Source organism: Apium graveolens, chromosome 7 (assembly GCF_009905375.1).
Source record: "Apium graveolens cultivar Ventura chromosome 7, ASM990537v1, whole genome shotgun sequence".
Taxonomy (NCBI): Eukaryota; Viridiplantae; Streptophyta; class Magnoliopsida; order Apiales; family Apiaceae; genus Apium; species Apium graveolens.
In genome coordinates this window covers 158,018,723-158,040,268 of record NC_133653.1, presented here as the reverse complement: position 1 = coordinate 158,040,268, position 21,546 = coordinate 158,018,723, and the positions used below count along the sequence as shown (strand labels likewise).

At 37.3% G+C, this 21,546-nt stretch overlaps 1 protein-coding gene across 1 annotated transcript; it reads left to right on the top strand.

Annotated features, from left to right (window-relative positions):
• Positions 1-19,590: 19,590 nt before the first annotated feature.
• LOC141674155 (uncharacterized) lies at positions 19,591-20,007 on the top strand. The gene has a single exon (XM_074480877.1). It carries the CDS (start codon positions 19,591-19,593, stop codon positions 20,005-20,007), a length of 417 nt encoding a protein of 138 aa, XP_074336978.1.
• Positions 20,008-21,546: the final 1,539 nt, after the last annotated feature.

The window sequence follows — 21,546 nt, the reverse complement described above, 5'->3', positions numbered from 1 at the left end:
TTACAACCCGGAAGTCTCCAGAAAACTCCTTCATAACCTAATTTGATTATTCTGAACTTTTTCCGTGTTTTGACTTTTTCGATCCGGAGTACGGTTCGACCCGTACGAGTCCTGGTGCCAAATTTTCGATACGATATTTGTTTCGGTGAGTCGATAAAACCCGTATCCTCGAGAGACGGGATATTATGATTACACTATTACATTATCTTCTTATAGGGTGTATAATAAGAAGCCCGGTTTTGATAATTATCTTAAACTGGTACCAAACTGGATCGTTTTTATTGTTACTTAGCGACTAAGTAATCTATTTTCGTATCTGATATGATCCAACGGATACTAATATTCCATAAGTATAAATAGCTTTTATCTTATTTTATTTTATACAAATAATCATAAACAAACAGTTAAATTATATAATTTACAGAGAAAAACTCAAGCGTGGGAATAACCGAATCGAAGCTCGGGAAAAGTACTTTCAAAATCTACAACTTGTTTTACTGCAGAAATCAAAGGTATTTATATATTTATTTATTTTAATTAGAATTTAGTTATGATTAAAATATAAAATTTTGATTTTGATGTTGTTTGTGTGATTTGATGATTGTATCTTGTAGATAATTTTGTCCTGATCATTTTGGTATATTATATGTTGAATTTGAAGTTCAATAACATATAGAAAATTTAGTTTGATTATCGAATTAATTAAATTAGGGTTTATATAGTATGGATGTTCTTAATTGATTTTTAGGCATTTTTGATTCAAGAGTTATTAGCTTAAATTGATTATAGCAATGAATAGATCATTGAAAAATAAATCGATTAATGTATGTGTGTTGAACCGAGATAACTGGAAAAGGCTCGTTGGAAAATCGATTCGAACGGCGGCGGAAGTTCGATGGGATTTTCCGGTCAAACCACGCGTTGTTTGATCGATTTGATGCTGCAGATGAGTTCTTGGAAGTTTGTAGTTGAATTGCTGTTAATTTGGTCAATTTCTGGGTCGTTATATAGTGGCCGGATTAGCTCGGGGTCGTCGTTAATTGCGACCGCCAACGAGGAAGAACGGGGAAGACGGTCAAATTACAGTTTGACCCCCCTAGTTTGCAAAGTTTGCAAATCTTCTACTTTTGTTTTAAAAACTTATAAAAACAAGATTTCTGTTTTAAAATTTTTCAAAAATTATAGTTCTATTTATAATAATTTTCAAAAAATTATTTTTAATTATTTAGAACTTCAAAATTCATTATTTTTAATTCTGAAAATTATTTTTAATTCAAAAATAAATCCAAATTATTTAATTAATTAATTTTAGTTGATAATTAATTATTTAATTTGTCAATTAATTTAAATATTAATTGATTACTTGATTTAATTAGTTATTAATTAATTTTATTTGATTATTAATTAGATTTAATTATTTCTTTTGATTTAAAAATTCTGAAAAAATATTTCTTCCTAGGGAGGAAGGGGGCCTTGGTTTAAAGAATATGGTTCACTGGAACAAAGCTCAGCTTATTCAACATTTACTTAAGGTGGTCACCAATTCTCCTTCTATTTGGGCTTCATGGGTTAACCGAACTGTTTTAAAGCACAAGCATTTATGCACTCCTGAGGTTCCAACTGATTGTTCTTGGATTTGAAAAAAGTTGCTTAGGCTTCGAGGTCTGGCTTTAAAATTTATTACTTATCACATTGTTGATGGAACCTTGATTTCCTTGTGGTTTGAACCATGGTGGAACTGCTGTTATCTTGCTAAATCAATCACTTCTCCCATTATTAGAAAATGATTTCTTAATGATAATGCTTCAATTGGGTCTATTTTTTATTTTGGGGCTTGAAACTTACCTAGGCCTAACCCAAGGACTCATCATTTGGACCTTGTTCTTGTTTCTTGGTTGGAGGACCCCAACCTTCCCACCATTCATTCTAGTGGGCGAGATCATATTCTTTGGGATGGTATTGCTGCCTTCAAGGTTAGGACCTGGCACATATGGAATTCTATACGGGACACAGGAACCATTGTTCATTGGCACAAAGTTGTTTGGCACAGGCTTCGTATAAATAGGTATGCGCACCACCAGTGGTTGTCTTGCTTGGATCGGCTTAGTACTCTGACTCGGCTCCATAGGTATGATATCACTCAATCTCAACAATGCTACTTGTGCATCTTGGGCAGGGAATCTACTAGTCACTTGTTTTTGCATTGCTCTTACGCTAGATGGATATTGGCTAAGTTGTTTTCAACAATTAGCATATTTGTTATCAATGGCTCCTGGACTCAGTTTTTGTTCAGCCTTGTTGATATTGAGGACAAAGCCAAGGGTACTCTGGCTCGCTGCTTTGCTCAGGTTACTTGCTATCACATTTGGAGGGAACGTAATGCTAGACCTCATGACAAGGGTCTTTTTGGTCCCTTGAAGCTTCTGCAAGGAATTATTTTGGACATCAAAGCTAGGCTCTCGGGTTCTACTTGGTTTTACTTCTGTTAAATGTAGTAGACCATATTTAGACTTAGACTTTTCTGATTGTATTTGTTAGTTGTTTCGCTTAGTTGCTTTCTATCTCCAATCTTGTTTTTAGATTGTTTATAGATAGTCTTGTCTATGGCCTGTCATAGACCATAGGGTGAATCCCTTGTATATTCCTTTTTTCTATCTATAAAAGCAATTTAGCAAAAAAAACCGAAAAATAGTTTCGAACTTTAAAATATTATTTTAAATTACTTTCAAGGCTCAATAAGTATTATTAAATGGTTTTAAAGTCAGATTCGGGTGTTCGGACCTTGTTAATTATTTATAAAATTATTTGTTGACCCGTTTTAATTCCAAAAATGTTCAAAAATTCTTATTAAATACCGGAAAATCATTTTAACCCCGAATCTTCTTTGAAAAATTATTTTTATCGAATATTTTAAGTGCTATTTTAATCAGCTTATGTGTATACTATTTGACGGTTTTTGTCGTAACTTTCAATCCGTAAGTCGGACTTGGGTAAAACGAAGGGTAGATAAAAGCTTGTAACGAATAGAATGAGATGAGAGTAAGTATTGATAAATAATTGTGATATCTAATAGAGGAAGTGAGACATAGAAAGGGAAAGAAAGTGTTTAGTGAGTGAGAATCAATAGACAAGTACAAGTAAAGTAAAAGCGGATTGAAATAAGGCAAGTATTTCCGAACTTTCTTCATATATGTTCTTAAGTATTCCCAAATAGTTCTTGTTTTACATTGCAAGTGCTTCGAAATACTTAACCCTAACCCTGTGATATGGATAGAAAATACATCTTAGAGACACATTAAATGTCCCATTAATTACACTTGGGCTTCTTGTCCGAAAAGTCCAATACAGACCTGTCTGGTCCAAGCTTCATAGCAGATCTTTCTGGTCCAAGTCTTCGTAACAGGCCTATGATGGCCCAAACAACCATGACCCACCAGCAAGGGTCGTCCAAGTCCACTAACACGAGCTTTTCACGGACTAGGCCCAATACGGCTGGAAGAGCAGAGACATGTGTTCCAAACGGACTCAAAGTCCTACATAGAAGGTTCTGGATCTCCATCCTCAAGAGGACTCCTAATTACCATCTAAGTTGTAGACTTGTCCACCAAGTCTCCCAACAGAAGTCTAACCCTAGACTCACCTCTATATAAAGGGCTCTACCCCTCAACCTAGAACTACATTTTTGGCTTGATTCTCTACAACACGGAGATACGTAGGCATCTTACAAGGATCGATAGTCCTGAACGCAAGAGAAGCCATTAAAGCTCGAAGCTCACCAACCCTAGCATTAAATACTAAAGTACCCAGGTTTTTATTCCACAACATTTGGCGCCATCTGTAGGAAACTTACAACAACCATGGTGAACACACGGAGTAGAAACACTAGTGGGACAGACACTCCTATCCCATCACGAATAATCGCATCAGCAGTGGAAGTACCACCACACTCAACTTATGCCTCTGCCCAAGGAGGAACCCTATTAGGGGCAATTAAGGCTCAGCCACAAGGGACGAATCCCCCGGCTCCTTAAGGGACGAACCCCCAGCTTCAGCAGCTACATGCACCTATGAACTCTCAACCCCTTGGGTATGAGTACTCGACAATTGTGACTGCTAACCCCCCTTACAGGATGCCTCTATACCCCAAGTTGGAGGGAGTGGACACTCTGGTAGGAGTGAAGCACAAGGGCGGATGCCCCAATACATACGTGGTTTGGCTCTTATTCCGGAGGATCAAGAATTCTCCGGGCCTTATACTAAAAGAGACTCCGAGTCATCGGATGACGATGTTGCTCCAAGAAGGAGGCATGCTGGCAATGAGCCGATGGCTGACATTGAATAACGCTCCAGGAGCACTGTAATAACCCCAAAATTTTGAACTTTTTGTAACCCTTATGAATAGTGTTTTAGCTGAATAAGAAAACTTTTCATGCCACACTATGTAGGGGTTCTGTTATGGATATTCTGAGATTTTATTAGTACTCTATATGGTATATAAGTGTATGTAAAGATCGTCAGAATCCAATTCCGAACACTTTGATTTTTCCCGGAAATCCACTAGATACGGAAAGAATTAAGTATAAGGTAACAGGATAAAAAGGATTTAAATTAAAGGATTATAAGAGAGGATCATAAAAGGATTATAATGTATTGAGAAAGGTTAAGGAAACCCAAGTAATAAGATCCCGGGTATGATCCCTCAAACGATAAACGATAAACGAAAACGAAAGTTAAGTGAACCGTATAACAGATCAGTGGTCATTAGGCAAAAAATTAGAAAGTTAATCAAAGAGATTAGAGGGGATGATGTCATCCAACCAATGAGAAGAGGACAAAGAGGGGAGGATGACATCACATGATGACATAAGCATGACATAGGGAGGAAGGAGATGTGGTTGGTTTATAACCACACAAAGTCAAGGTTAGAAAGGTAATTACCCAAAAACAAATCAAAAACAACCAACCAAAGAATCAAATCAAAGAAAAAACACAAAAATCTCTCTTTCTTCCAAGCTTGCTCTCGGCTTTTCTTCTTTTTCAAAGAAGAAATTTCCAAAAATCAAGTTCCAAGCATTGATAAATCACAAGGTAATTATCTAAGGTTCCTTGTACATAGATATGGATATTCTATAAGTTTAAGCTCCTAATTCCTTCACAATCTCTTCCAATATATCAAGGAAGAAGATGGTGAATAGTAACCTTCAAGAAATAACTTTAGTTTTCTTGAATTTTTATGAAAGTTTAAGGTTATACAAGCAAGGATCAAGGTTCTTTAGGCATTCAAAGCTCTTGTGTTGTGTTAAGAAGCTTCAAGGAAGGTATAATCTCTTAACCAAGCTTTGTTATTGAATGTTAAGAGCATAATATGAGTATTCTAGTTCATGAGAGGCTTGATGGTTGTGTATGTAGAGATTAGTTGGTTTAGGGATGTTTTTGGAGTTGTAAATCTTGGTTGTTGATTAATGAACTTATGTGTAGTTTAAATTCATGATAAAGAATAGTATAAATTGTTAATGTTGAGTTGTTGGGGCTGTTATGATAAAGTATGGATGGAGTTTTGATTGGGTTGTGATTGTGGGTTGATTGTGAGATGATTTGGAGTGGTTTAAAATTGGGTAATCGCGTAAACATAGCCGTCGTAATGCCCGATTTACCGTAGACTATTTTTGTTCTTAACATCAGAACCCTTGAACTCACTGCTAGGTTTTGACCATTGCCATGTTTAGATAGTTCATGTTACGAGCTTCGTTTTGATATGTGGTTCGTTGGATTCCGATGAACGGTTTAGGAGAAACGGCCGTTTTAAGTAACGACGTTTCGCGAACGAACCCTTACCCCTCGCCTTACTTTGAAACATAGGTTAAAGACCTTAAAGGACTAATTGAAGTATGAAACATTTATGTAAGGTGTAATAGGCAGTTGGTAAGACACTCGCGAAGGAATCGCCTTAAAAATCGTAATGGTTAAATTATTAAAAATGGTGGAACCGAGGGTACTCGAGTGACTTAAGAAAATCAGTAAGCGCAAAATGAGCGTTAGAGTCTGAGTTGGTTAGAGTATAGATTTACAAGTGACTTTGGTTTAATTCCAACTTATTTGTTGCTTATAGGTTACCAGACTCGTCCTGAGCCATTCGTAACCCCCAGTCGCTCAGGCAAGTTTTCTACCCGTTATACTGTTGTTGTGATGTATATGTGTATATGCATGATCATGCGATAAATGCATATTTGTTATTAGCAAATTCTTGCGATATATTGTAGCATGTGATATGGTATATATGCATGCCTGTTTCATATTCTTGGATTATATATCTGTTGGTTAAAATGCTTACAGTTGCATAATACCTATGCTAGAGATAAGCGGTATTTGAATTTACCCTTAGTATAGGGGATCAAAAGGTGAACATATTTCTAAACCGGGAGTCGATGTTCCCGAGTATAATATATATATTTTTATATATATATGGTTATAGTTTTCAAAACTATTAATCGAATAAGGTTTATTCGATAACTTTAACTTTATTTTATTATTGAATATTATTTCGAATATTCATCTGAGGACTTATGACTCCTTTATTTTATTATTGAATATTATTTCGAATATTCATTCGAGGGCTTATGACTCAGTTTATATTATTTAATGATTATTAATTGGATAGTCATTTGAGGATGTATTGACTCCTTTATTTTATTTAATGAATATTATTTAAAATATTCATTCGAGGTATTATGACTCCGCTTATTATTTAATAATATTCTTTATTTTATTAAAGAATTATGTTTCGATAATCAAACTTATTTTTGATTATTCAAATAAAGATAGTACTTTCGTATAAGTATATCTTTGGTTATTTAATACTCATTTCAAGTATAAGTCTTACAACTTCTACTTCAATTATTTGTATAAAGATTATTCTTTATGGGAATATTATTTAAATAATAATATTCAGACATTTTCTAAAAATATTGGGACTGATTTACTTCATTAAATCAGCATTACTCCAAACACTCTTTAAAGTGTTTTCGAGTCTTCAAAATGTTTTTTTAAAAGTTAGAGCGGATCCTAAAACTCATTTTTATATTTAAGATCTTCCTTTTAAAGGGGATTTAAATACTCGCTCAAAACCTGAGGGATCCGGCTCTGTGGTATATTTTATATTCGCAACAAGGTTGCGGTTTTGGTAAATGAATTGATTACTTACCCAACGTTCGGGAAGTAAGTCCATCTATTTGAGTCGGCATAAGCAACATGGGGTCAGTGGGCGTCCATGATAGTGTAAGTGGCTCAGTGGGAGTCCATCAAATGCATAAGTGGCTGAGTGGCAGTCCAGCATAAGGTCCTATTGCGACCAGGGTGATGACCAGTGGGGAATTCATCCATCTACTAGTAGAAAGGGTGATGCCAAGATTCTTTCCTTTCTAAATTTATTGGATATTGCAATTCTGTTCATACTTTACATGACAGAGGTTTTCAGGAAACGTATGTATATATATAGGTGTATATATATTGGGACTTAATGAAGTATATCATAACTTCATTTCCTTCAAAATATTTCATAGATTGAATCTATTCAAGTCTTATCTTGTAGTCTCATCAGTGTGATGAACTTTTGAAACTAATTATAACTTGAACGGTGGTAGTTCAAGTAGTATTCGGACAAGATATAAGTATATTGGAGTATCTTGTAACTTCATATTTTCAACTTATATCTAGTTAATGATTATCTTATGCATATCAAAGATTTTCAGAAAAACGTTGAGACAAGGGTAGATATATGAGATCACCTTGCAACGATATTTTTATACAGTTATAAACTGGAACTCTGTGTATATTATGCATGGAAGAGGACTTCCAAGATTTTGGAAAAGTATATATGTATATATACTGAATATTTTGCGACTTCATCGCATTAAGATATCAAACTTGGTTCATTTCTTTTGACCAAGACTTTCATGAGTACTATGAGAAGGCTCATATATTGTTAATCATTATACATATTATTTTGGTGGGCTTGTTGCTCACCCTTGCTTTCTTCTTTCATCACACAACAACAGATAGAAAAGATGAACAGGACCAAGCTCCCGATTCGCAAGCGGTTAGAAAACGTTCCGCAGTCTTCTGGAAGCGTTGATGCCGCCGTAGCTGAGGTAGGAACTACCAATAGGCTAGGTTTTCAACTATTGTTGAACCAGACTTATGTATAATATGAATTGTAATAATGGCAAGGAATATGTAAATTTATTCAGAACCTTTTTAAGGTGTAACGGTTTATAATTGTGGAATATAAGGTTACTTTTGGATATTCATCTCTGAGACTATAACTTGTGGTGTGTGTGTTTGTTGTGGGGTCACAGTACAGAGTAGTTGATTATTTATTAAGATTGGGTGTTATTAAGGGAAATGGAACTCGTGACAACCCGGATCCCCGACCCCGGATTTGGGGGTGTTACAGAAATGGTATCAGAGCTAAGCGTTATAAACCTCAGAGATGATGTGACGTTAAGATAATAAGTTCACTAAGATAATAAGAACTCTTGCCAAGTTCATAGTCGGACTACCTAACGTAGTACTGACAGTTAAAACCCTTATGGGAACCCTTAAAAATATCGTGATAGTAGCGTAGTTCGTTATCGTATATGGTAGCGGGACTCCGAACCCTGAGATTGAGAAGTGACAGCGTGATGATGTTTTATTACTAATTGGAGATCGGATTGTGGATCCGATAGAGCGTCCTAACGCAGGACCGGATAATGTTCATATTGAGGATGTAATGGTTGAGGATGTTGTCCTAAATGGGATTGTTGCTGAGGAGGATCTCGTGGAAGATCCTAACAAGAATGAATAAAGGACCATTGAGGAATTAATGACCATGGTTAGGGAAACTACCAGAGGTAGGATTGGCCGGTCACTACCGGAGGTTCGTTCAAGTTTGTAAAGATAGTAGCCCCTTTAACGCGGCTTACTCATAAGACTGGGAAGTTTGAATGGACAGAGAAATACGAGAAAAGCTTTTAACAACTGAAGCAAAGGTTGGTGACGGCCCCTATGTTGGCATTGTCGGATGGAAAAAGGAGATTTTGTGATTTGTATTGACGCTTCGCATAAGGAATTAGGGTGCTTCTTATACAGACAACAAGGTAATCGCGTACGCGTCAAGACAATTAAGGGAATTTAAAATTCGATATCCCCACCAATGAGCTTGGGCTCATGGAAATAGTTTTTCCCTAAAGATTTGAGGCACTACTTGTATGGAGAGAAGTGCGAGATTCACAAACCATAGGAGCTCTAGTACATTTTTACGTAGAAAGAGCTCAACATACGCCCGAGGAGGCGGTTAGAGCTAATCAAGAATTATGATTGGGAGATTCTGTCATTCGGGGAAAGCCCATGTGGTGGCTGATGCCCTTAGTAAAAAGGAGAGACTCAAGATGATCATGTCTTTGAGAGAGTTTATAAGAGATTTTGAGAAAATGGAAATAGAAGTGAAGGTAACCGGAGCCGGTACCAAAAAGATGTTTGAGATTGCAATACAGTCCGAATTATCGGAAGAGAACATATTGTGCCAGAAAAATGTGATGAATGAAGGCAGAGAGCTAACAATTAGATAAAAGATTAATACCGAGAAAGATAATAAGGGAATAATGAGGTATTCCTACATAATTTGGGTTCCAAATGTTCAAGAGCTTAAAGATGAGATCTTAGATGAAAGCTAGTTTGAGGAATAAGATTTAGGGCAAACCCTGGATGTGATAGTCAGGGAGGATGCCATCAAGATAGAAGGAACCCATAACATAATGAAGTGGAAAATGAGGATTTTAACGTATAAGATAACCCCAAGTATGGGAGAAGGATGAAACATTTCATACTAAGGAAACAGAAAGACGAGTAAGGAAGGGAGACCCGAGACGGTACTCCTATATGGCAATTCATGGACCTGTCTAAAAAGAACTTAGACTACTATCCCCAACCACCACCTTGAGGAAACAATGCGGTGAGAAATTCTTTCAGGGCCTTTAAGTCGCTAAGCCCTTAGAGTTCCAAGGAACAAGCTGAACCAGTCGAGGCAAGAACCTCGCTAAAGGAAATATAGGAATCATTTGAGATTCTAAATGATGGACGAATTACAAAAGACTGTTTTGTCACTTACCCTCCTAAGAGAGAGGCCACCCGCTGGTGAAAGACCAAGAAAGGCACGGAGCCAGAGGTTAGAATAAACTGATTAAAGTTCAGTCAATTGTTTTCAGGAAAGTAATTCCCAAGGTTATGGAGATAGTGTAAAAGCTTTAGAGTCAGAACAAAGGCGGACGAGTATGATGAAATATGAAGCTAAGTTGTAAAAGTTGTCAAGATTCGTTCTGATGACAAGAATCCCAGAATGATGTGATGCTTGAAGTCAATGATTAGTGGGTTCATGAATTAATGATAAGAGAAAGGAAAATAAAAAGAAACTGAAGTGGAAAGGAATATAAAGGCAATAGAGTTTGAGGAATGATAAGGGAGTTGGGTATGAGGAAACCCTAAAGACTCATAGCAATAGAAATAGAAAAGTATGTAATCGTCAGGATGAGGGTGATTCACCATGAGTTAAAGTTGATGATTGAAGGAACAAGAGATACATATATTTTATCCCCTGTAAATTGGAAGGATTCGAGGAAACCTTGAAATAGTTCGAAGGATAAATAATGATTCGCGGATAGACAGAGGAGACAAGGAAGTAAGAAATTAGGAAATTTGGATGAAGGAAGTGACCTTCAAGAATGTGAAGTGTAAGACCGGTGGCTTGATACCCAGAAAGGGAGACGCCAGGTATGAAAGATATCCCAACATTGAGGTGACTGTTAAGGTAAACAACAAAAGTAAATAAGGAATTATTAAGAAGAGGTTCACGTTGAACACGACCAATATCTTCTAGAACATCCTTGTTATCGTTATCAAATTAGGCAAGACAAGCGGATAACCGTTGTTATCTTTTGGAGGCCATATTGATTGACCTCATTTGGAATACAGATGTTATTGTAAAATTAGGCATATACTATCGAGGTAGGAATGATCGAATAAGACACCCTCATCAGGGATATATGACTTGATTTATCCATGGAAGGATGCATGTACTTTTTCTAAAGGTGGAATTAAGGATAGAACATCGGTAACTTAAAATGAATCCCAGGGAATGCATAAAGGTTGGCATTTCACCCTTAATAGGGATAGTATGAGTTTGACAGTATGAATTGGAAAGGATTAAGGTAATAACAACCTTTAAGAATCAGTGGAGAAATTTTTCAGAAGTGTATGGACAATGATTCTAGTATTAATAAATGGTATCTTGATATGCCCTGTATCTAGGGAATACAGGAGGAACGATTCGAGGATAACCTTAGAGGTTTTACAAGGAGAAAGGTAATATTCAAAATTCTCAAGAATAAAAATGTTGATAAAGGAAATATGACGTAATTATAATGATGCCAAGTGGGGCACGTGTTAAACCACGAGAAAGTATGGATCGAACCAGTAAAGGTCGAATTTGTTCCAGGCAATTAGGACCTAAGATTAAAGATGTTCTAAGTATGATTGAGAGTCAGTCGTGACAGTGATTAACCTCTAAAGACTGAGGCAATAACTTATGGAAAAATGGTCATTTTTTTTTACTCATCAGATTTTAAGGAAAAGCATTTTCACATAAGCAGTGATTGAAATGAGGTAGAAAATTTATTTGGAGGTGGTTAAAATGACATTGACTGTAAGGAAATTTTACTATCAGGAAAGGCCAAAGAGGTGGCTGACACTTTAAAGGTAAGAGGATAATTATAGGTCAAAGGAATACAGTGATGATGGTTAAAGCTGTGAAGGTTGTATTATGGTTTGGAAGATTGGCATTCCTTCTGATGACTGTGCAATACCCAACCGTAATAGTAGTTTGGTAAAGGTTTAATTTGTGTAATCTCCATGAGCGGGCTATCTATCTTAGAAGGTACTATCTTGAGAATAAGCCAGGACCATATTCCAAAAAGGACCAAACAAACCTTTGAGTTAAGTCTTCTATTGAAGGCATATGATTAAGAATGGTATTAACCTGCTATCGTTGCTTTGAGCGAAACTCTTCTGCAATTTTATCTGCTTCATGTCATGTATGTATGTCAGAATCAGGAGTGTTCTTCATGAATCATGAATGGTGATTATGTTACCTCCTTAGAAGGATTTGATACGACATGTATGGACTCCGTATGGTTAGATATTAAGATTTCATGGAACGTGAATGACGACAGTAGGTCAGTAGTGGACCATAGTAATGCAGCAATGATTCTGCGAGTAATGAGCTGGTTACAACCGTGAGAGTTGTATTGGAATGGATGTTGAGATTGGGTACCACTAATCGGGTCGTGGTAGTGTATAAGTTATCATTGATAGACTAATTAAGTAGAGTATCTACCTATTGAATATTTATTCCCTCTTATGAAAGAGAGTCGTATTACTATATGAGGAAGGTTGCGGTGCAAGCATAGAATTCTAGTAACGATGATGTCTAGAATGAGATCCCAGATTCGATTTTCGATATCGAGGGAGTTTCAAAGGTGATTGTGTATAAGCTCGAGGAAGAGCCTGGGTCCATAAAATGATGGACGGAATAGCGAAAATATTTAGGCATGTGAAATACGATGCTATAACACTTGATGTTGATATAAATATATATGTTTTGTTCTCCTATGACAGACCTCTATAGTTCAGAGGTAGATTCCAAGCCAGATATTTTATGGCAATAAAATTTTTACGAATACACAATTCTCTTCAGTTCGTTCTTTTCTCTTCTTTTCATTTCATGTAAGCTGAGAAGAACAACCCTTCCAGAAGGGGAGGTATTGCCGAATGACTATCTATCTGTGTGATAGAAGCCTAGTAGGATACCATCTATTGTTTAATTGCTTGTCAAGTACTAAAGGCTGGCCACCTTCTGTACTAACTATGCAATGTAACAAGTGTTCATGATCATAGTGATCTCTCAATAAATTCTTTTACTTCTATATGAAGGACTAAGCTTTCGAAGATAGAAGCAGCTGAAAAAGGAGTAGTAAAGTTGTGGTGGTATGCAGAATGGAAACACATTCGTGATACTAAGGTTGACGAGGTTATTAAAAGGTTATAGAACGCTAACAAGCAAAAGTATAACCAGTATAATATTAGGAACGGAAGGTAGTAGCGATTACGAACTGGAAAAGAATGGGTATTGAGAAGCAAAAGCTCTAATGCTAAAAGCTATAATAAGAGTCTGTGCAATAGACTTGGAAGAATTTGGAATGATCACTTAACACGGATTGAGTTTTCTTACGACAATAGATCATATGTCAGTATTGAGATATTGCCTTATGAGATCCTTGAGGGAAAATAATGTCGATCTCCCTTATGTTAGGATGAAGTTGTAGAGCGCAAGATGCTCGAACCCGCAGTAGTCCAAAGGACCAGGGATATAATAGATCTAATCAGAGGACGGCTGGTAGTAACCCAAGATGGACATAAGAGGTATGCTGATTTGACTCAAAAGGACAAAGAGTATGAAATAGGGGACCTAGTGATGTTATAGGTATCCCTTGGAAAGGATTGATGAGGGTTGGAAAGAAAGGAAAGTTTAAGTCCACGAATTGTTGGACCCTTGGATATACTAAAACATATTGGGAGGTTAGCATACGAGCTAGCCCTACCCCCGAACCTGTAACAAGTTCATAACGTGTTCCACGTATCAATGTTAAGGAAGTGTAATTCGGATGCTAGATAAATAGGGGCATATGAGCGCATAGACATGCAACCCGACGTAACCTATATGGAGCAACCAGGAAGGGTTATAGATTGAAAAGGGACAAGTGCTTAGGAGAAGGGTTATCAAACTAGTCAGAGTTTGATGGTAGAACCACAATGTGGGAAAATTACTTGAGAGTTAGAAAGTGCAATGCTAAGAGAGTATCCCTATTCATTTTCTATCTGATTCCGGGACGGAATCCTTTTAAGGAGGGGAGACTGTAATAACCCCAAAATTTTGAACTTTTTGTAACCCTTATGAATAGTGTTTTAGCTGAATGAGAAAACTTTTCATGCCACACTATGTAGGGGTTCTGTTATGGATATTCTGAGATTTTATTAGTACTCTATATGGTATATAAGTGTATGTAAAGATCGTCAGAATCCAATTCCGAACACTTTGATTTTTCCCGGAAATCCACTAGATACGGAAAGAATTAAGTATAAGGTAACAGGATAAAAATGATTTAAATTAAAGGATTATAAGAGAGGATCATAAAAGGATTATAATGTATTGAGAAAGGTTAAGGAAACCCAAGTAATAAGATCCCGGGTATGATCCCTCAAACGATAAACGAAAACGAAAGTTAAGTGAACCGTATAACAGATCAGCGGTCATTAGGCAAAAAATTAGAAAGTTAATCAAAGAGATTAGAGGGGTTGATGTCATCCAACCAATGAGAAGAGGACAAAGAGGGGAGGATGACATCACATGATGACATAAGCATGACATAGGGAGGAAGGAGATGTGGTTGGTTTATAACCACACAAAGTCAAGGTTAGAAAGGTAATTACCCAAAAACAAATCAAAAACAACCAACCAAAGAATCAAATCAAAGCAAAAACACAAAAATCTCTCTTTCTTCCAAGCTTGTTCTCGGCTTTTCTTCTTTTTCAAAGAAGAAATTTCCAAAAATCAAGTTCCAAGCATTGTTAAATCACAAGGTAATTATCTAAGGTTCCTTGTACATAGATATGGATATCCTATAAGTTTAAGCTCCTAATTCCTTCACAATCTCTTCCAATAAATCAAGGAAGAAGATGGTGAATAGTAACCTGCAAGAAATAACTTTAGTTTTCTTGAATTTTTATGAAAGTTTAAGGTTATACAAGCAAGGATCAAGGTTCTTTAGGCATTCAAAGCTCTTGTGTTGTGTTAAGAAGCTTCAAGGAAGGTATAATCTCTTAACCAAGCTTTGTTATTGAATGTTAAGAGCATAATATGAGTATTCTAGTTCATGAGAGGCTTGATGGTTGTGTATGTAGAGATTAGTTGGTTTTGGGATGTTTTTGGAGTTGTAAATCTTGGTTGTTGATTAATGAACTTAAGTGTAGTTTAAATTCATGATAAAGAATAGTATAAATTGTTAATGTTGAGTTGTTGGGGCTGTTATGATAAAGTATGGATGGAGTTTTGATTGGGTTGTGATTGTGGGTTGATTGTGAGATGATTTGGAGTGGTTTAAAATTGGGTAATCGCGTAAACATAGCCGTCGTAATGCCCGATTTACCGTAGACTGTTTTTGTTCTTAACATCAGAACCCTTGAACTCACTGCTAGGTTTTGACCATTGCCATGTTTAGATAGTTCATGTTACGAGCTTCGTTTTGATATGTGGTTCGTTGGATTCCGATGAACGGTTTAGGAGAAACGGCCGTTTTAAGTAACGACGTTTCGCGAACGAACCCTTACCCCTCGCCTTACTTTGAAACATAGGTTAAAGACCTTAAAGGACTAATTGAAGTATGAAACATTTATGTAAGGTGTAATAGGCAGTTGGTAAGACACTCGCGAAGGAATCGCCTTAAAACTCGTAATGGTTAAATTATTAAAAATGGTGGAGCCGAGGGTACTCGAGTGACTTAAGAGAATCAGTAAGCGCAAAACGAGCGTTAGAGTCTGAGTTGGTTAGAGTATAGATTTACAAGTGACTTTGGTTTAATTCCAACTTACTTGTTGCTTATAGGTTACCAGACTCGTCCCGAGCCATTCGTAATCCCCAGTCGCTCAGGCAAGTTTTCTACCCGTTATACTGTTGTTGTGATGTATATGTGTATATGCATGATCTTGCGATAAATGCATATTTGTTATTAGCAAATTCTTGCGATATATTGTAGCATGTGATATGGTATATATGCATGCCTGTTTCATATTCTTGGATTATATATATGTTGGTTAAAATGCTTACAGTTGCATAATACCTATGCTAGAGATAAGCGGTATTTGAATTTACCCTTAGTATAGGGGATCAAAAGGTGAACATATTTCTAAACCGGGAGTCGATGTTCCCGAGTATAATATATATTTTTATATATATATGGTTATAGTTTTCAAAACTATTAATCGAATAAGGTTTATTCGATAACTTTAACTTTATTTTATTATTGAATATTATTTCGAATATTCATCCGAGGACTTATGACTCCTTTATTTTATTATTGAATATTATTTCGAATATTCATTCGAGGGCTTATGACTCAGTTTATATTATTTAATGATTATTAATTGGATAGTCATTTGAGGATGTATTGACTCCTTTATTGTATTTAATGAATATTATTTATAATATTCATTCGAGGTATTATGACTCCGCTTATTATTTAATAATATTCTTTATTTTATTAAAGAATAATGTTTCGATAATCAAACTTATTTTCGATTATTCAAATAAAGATAGTACTTTCGTATAAGTATATCTTTGGTTATTTAATACTCATTTCAAGTATAAGTCTTACAACTTCTACTTCAATTATTTGTATAAAGATTATTCTTTATGGGAATATTATTTAAATAATAATATTCAGACATTTTCTAAAAATATTGGGACTGATTTACTTCATTAAATCAGCATTACTCCAAACACTCTTTAAAGTGTTTTCGAGTCTTCAAAATGTTTTTTTTTAAAAGTTAGAGCGGATCCTAAAACTCATTTTTATATTTAAGATCTTCCTTTTAAAGGGGATTTAAATACTCGCTCAAAACCTGAGGGATCCGGCTCTGTGGTGTATTTTATATTCGCAACAAGGTTGCGGTTTTGGTAAATGAATTGATTACTTACCCAACGTTCGGGAAGTAAGTCCATCTATTTAAGTCGGCATAAGCAACATGGGCTCAGTGGGCGTCCATGATAGTGTAAGTGGCTCAGTGGGAGTCCATCAAATGCATAAGTGGCTGAGTGGCAGTCCAGCATAAGGTCCTATTGCGACCAGGGTGATGACCAGTGGGGAATTCATCCATCTACTAGTAGAAAAGGTTACTTATTGGTATCTTTGCCTGATCAGCAAGATATCAGGTTTATGCCAAAATTCTTTCCTTTCCAAATTTATTGGATATTGCAATTCTGTTCATACTTTACATGACAGAGGTTTTTAGGAAACGTATGTATATATATAGGTGTATATATATATCGGGACTTAATGAAGTATATCATAACTTCATTTCCTTCAAAATATTTCATAGATTGAATCTATTCAAGTCTTATCTTGTAGTCTCATCAGTGTGATGAACTTTTGAAACTAATTATAACTTGAACGGTGGTAGTTCAAGTAGTATTCGGACAAGATATAAGTATATTGGAGTATCTTGTAACTTCATATTTTCAACTTATATCTAGTTAATGATTATCTTATGCATATCAAAGATTTTCAGAAAAACGTTGAGACAAGGGTAGATATATGAGATCACCTTGCAACGATATTTTTATACAGTTATAAACTGGAACTCTGTGTATATTATGCATGGAAGAGGACTTCCAAGATTTTGGAAAAGTATATATGTATATATACTGAATATTTTGTGACTTCATCGCATTAAGATATCAAACTTGGTTCATTTCTTTTGACCAAGACTTTCATGAGTACTATGAGAAGGCTCATATATTGTTAATCATTATACATATTATTTTGGTGGGCTTGTTGCTCACCCTTGCTTTCTTCTTTCATCACACAACAACAGATAGAAAAGATGAACAGGACCAAGCTTCCGATTCGCAAGCGGTTAGAAAACGTTCCGCAGTCTTCTGGAAGCGTTGATGCCGCCGTAGCTGAGGTAGGAACTACCAATAGGCTAGGTTTTCAACTATTGTTGAACCAGACTTATGTATAATATGAATTGTAATAATGGCAAGGAATATGTAAATTTATTCAGAACCTTTTTAAGGTGTAACGGTTTATAATTGTGGAATATAAGGACTTGTGTTACTTTTGGATATTCATCTCTGAGACTATAACTTGTGGTGTGTGTGTTTGTTGTGGGGTCACAGTACAGAGTAGTTGATTATTTATTAAGATTGGGTGTTATTAAAGGAAATGGAACTCGTGACAACCCGGATCCCCGACCCCGGATTTGGGGGTGTTACAAGCACTCAAGGGATGAATCCCCAAGATGTTCAAGAGAGGATCAGGGCTCATGAAGAAGAGATCTGAAGGCTGAAGCGAGACATGGAGACACATCTGGCCCCAAGACCCCCACTCACTCCAAGGCGGAGAAATCCTCCTCCAATCATAGACCTGGATGGTCCAATACCAAGAAGGGCAGTTTCCCCAAGGGCTAATCCAAGTGATCTTATGCCCTTAGGAGATCCTGATGATCCAAACCCACCATTCACTGATGAGAAAATGAATGCTCGTATCTCAAGGAAGTTCAAGATGCCCACCATCAAAGCATATAATGGTACTGGCGACCTCGCTAATCATGTTAGGATGTTCTCTAACACCCTGTTATTATAGCTCGTGAACAACGATATTAAGTGTCGGGCCTTCCCTTAAACCCTATCGGGCATGGCTCAAAGGTGGTAGGCGTCTGCACCCAAATTCTATTGGATCCTTTAAGGGCTTGAGTCAAGCTTTTATTAAGCAGTTCATAAGTGGCAGAGTGCACGAGAAGAGCTCAGCATCTCTCATGGGTATAGTCCAAGGAGTAAAGGAGTCCATGAGAGAGTATCTAAATTGATTTACGAAGGAGGCTTTGAAGGTCCCTGATCTTGATGATAAAGTAGCTATGATAGCCCTGCAGCAAGGGACTAGAGACGAGTTCTTTAAGATGTCCTTGGCTAAGCGCCCTCCCGAAAGCATGCTGCAGCTCCAGGATTGAGCTGGGAAATATATTAAGGTGGAGGAAAGTATGAAGAAGATAGATGTGAGTAACGAGCCTACTGGGAATAAAAAGCGGAAGACGGATCAGGAGTATGATGCCAAGGACAAGTATCCATGAATTGGCAAAAATTCTAACTCCTCTTCTTCTAAGAAGAATCAGCAACCAAGGTTCGCTGAATATGCAAGGTTGAATGCTCCAAGGAGCCAAATCCTTATAAAAATTGAAAAGGACAAAGACTTCAAATGGCCGAAGCCAATAAGGGGAGATCCCGAAAAAAGAGACAAGAGTCGATACTGCAGATTTCACAAAGATATTGGCCATGACACTGACGATTATAGATAACTCAAGGATGAGATTGAGTATCTGATCCGAAGGGGAAAGTTTGGACGTTTCACCAAGGGTGAAGAGGCCGGAGGCCAGAAGAGAAATAATGATCGAAGAGATGATGATCGAAGAGGTAACGACAGAGATCGCAACCCACAGCCCTGAGGGCCAGTAATTAATATGATCTCGGGAGGACCTACACCAGCTGGTACTACAAGGAAATCCCAAAAATCTTATGCAAGAGAAGTAATGAGCATAGTTAGAGAACTATCTAAGCGTTTTATGTCAGAGGTGACGCTTGAATTTGGTGACTCAGACCTTGAAGGTTTGAAATTTCCTTAGGATGATCCTCTGGTTATCACTCCGATAATTAGAAATTGTCCTGTTATGAGGGTCCTAGTGGACAATGGAGCTTCCGTGGACATTCTGTTCCATGGCACATTCATAAGAATGGGCTATAATGATTCTCATCTAACTCTATCCGACGCACCCATCTACGGGTTTAACCATGTAGAATACAAAGTCGAAGGAGCAATACAACTTCCCATAACTATCGAGGAAGAGCCTAGGGAGGCCACACAGATGTTGAACTTTCAAGTTGTCAAGGCAGCCTCTAATTACAATGCTATCATGGGTAGGACAGGGATCCACGCTTTTAAGGCTGTGCCCTCAACCTACCACATAATACTGAAGTTCCCAACTAGAAATGGTATTAAAGAAGCAAGGGGAGATGAAAAGATGGCCCGCAGTTGCTATGTTGCAGCACTTAGGCCTGATGGAACAGGGGGTAGGTCCTCCCCATAGAAGACATGGATGTCCGAGAGAATGACGAACTACGAGGAAAGCCAGTTGAGGACTTGGTCCCAATTCCATTAGATCCCTTAGACCCAGAAAAGGTCACATACGTCGGGGCATCTTTGGACAAACCCTTGAAGGGTCGAATGACAACTTTCTTCCAGGAGAATAATGATGTATTCGCTTGGACAGCAACTGGTATGCCAGGGATTGACCCAAACCTTATAACTCATAGGTTGAACTTTGATCCATCTCGGAAGGCTGTAAAGCAAAAGAAGAGAACTTATGCCCCTGATAGGCTGGAATCCATTAAGTAGGAGGTCGAGAAGCTTTTAGAAGCTGGATTTATTGAGGAAGTGCAATTCCCTGAATGGTTGGCCAACCCCGTAATAGTTAAGAAGGCCAATGGAAAGTGGAGGATGTGTATTGACTTCACTGACTGGAATAATGCTTGTCCCAAGGACTGTTACCCCCTACCAAGGATTGATACCCTGATCGATGCCACTGCTGGACATGAGATGCTAAGCTTCATGGATGGCTTCAGTGGTTACAATCAGATTAGAATGGATAAGGATAACACCCCCAATATATATATCACAACTGACTTTGGTGTATTATGTTATCTTGTTATGGCTTTTGGACTTAAGAATGCAGGAGCTACTTACCTGAGACTGGTAAACAAAATATTTTCCTATCTAATTGGGAAGGCCATGAAGGTCTATTTTGATGACATGTTAGTCAAAAGCCTAAGCAAGGCCGATCATATTAGTCACCTCAGAGAGGCATTTGAAGTGTTGAGGCACCACAAGATGATGTTAAACCCAGCCAAGTGTGCTTTTGGCGTAGGGTCTGGAAATTTTTTGGGTCATATGGTCTCTAAGAGGGGAATAGAGGCCAATCCCGACAAGATCAAAGCCATCCTAGACATGGAGCCACCACGCTCCATCAAGGATGTTCAGAAGCTGACGGGAAGAATCGCAGCTCTAGGGAGGTTCATCTCCAAGTCAGGAGAAAAATGCCTTCCCTTTTTCAAAACCCTTAAGAAGGTGAAGGACTTTGAATGGACAGCTGAGAGCCAAGAGGCCTTTGAACAGCTGAAAAAGTACATGACTAAAGCCCTATTGTTGGCTAAACTAAGTCCGGATAACACTCTTTATTTGTACCTCGCGGTATCTGAACAAGCTGTGAGTGTAGTCCTTGTGAAGGAAGAGCAGAATCTTCAGAAGCCTGTATACTATATAAGCAAGGTTCTCCATGGAGCAGAATTGAATTATTCCACCACAGAAAAGTTCTCACTTGCTCTCATCACAGCCTCGAGGAAGTTGAGACCATACTTCCAGGCTCACAAGATTGGAGTCTTGACGGACCAACCTTTGAGGAACATTCTTCACAGCCCAAAGGCCAGTGGAAGGCTTATAAAGTGGGTAATTGAGTTAGGAGAATTTGATATCAAATACAAGCCTCGAACGACCATCAAGGCTCAGGCTTTAGCAGACTTCGTGGTCGAATGCGCCATTAATGACCAAGAAGTCGGGGGGTAAGAGATAG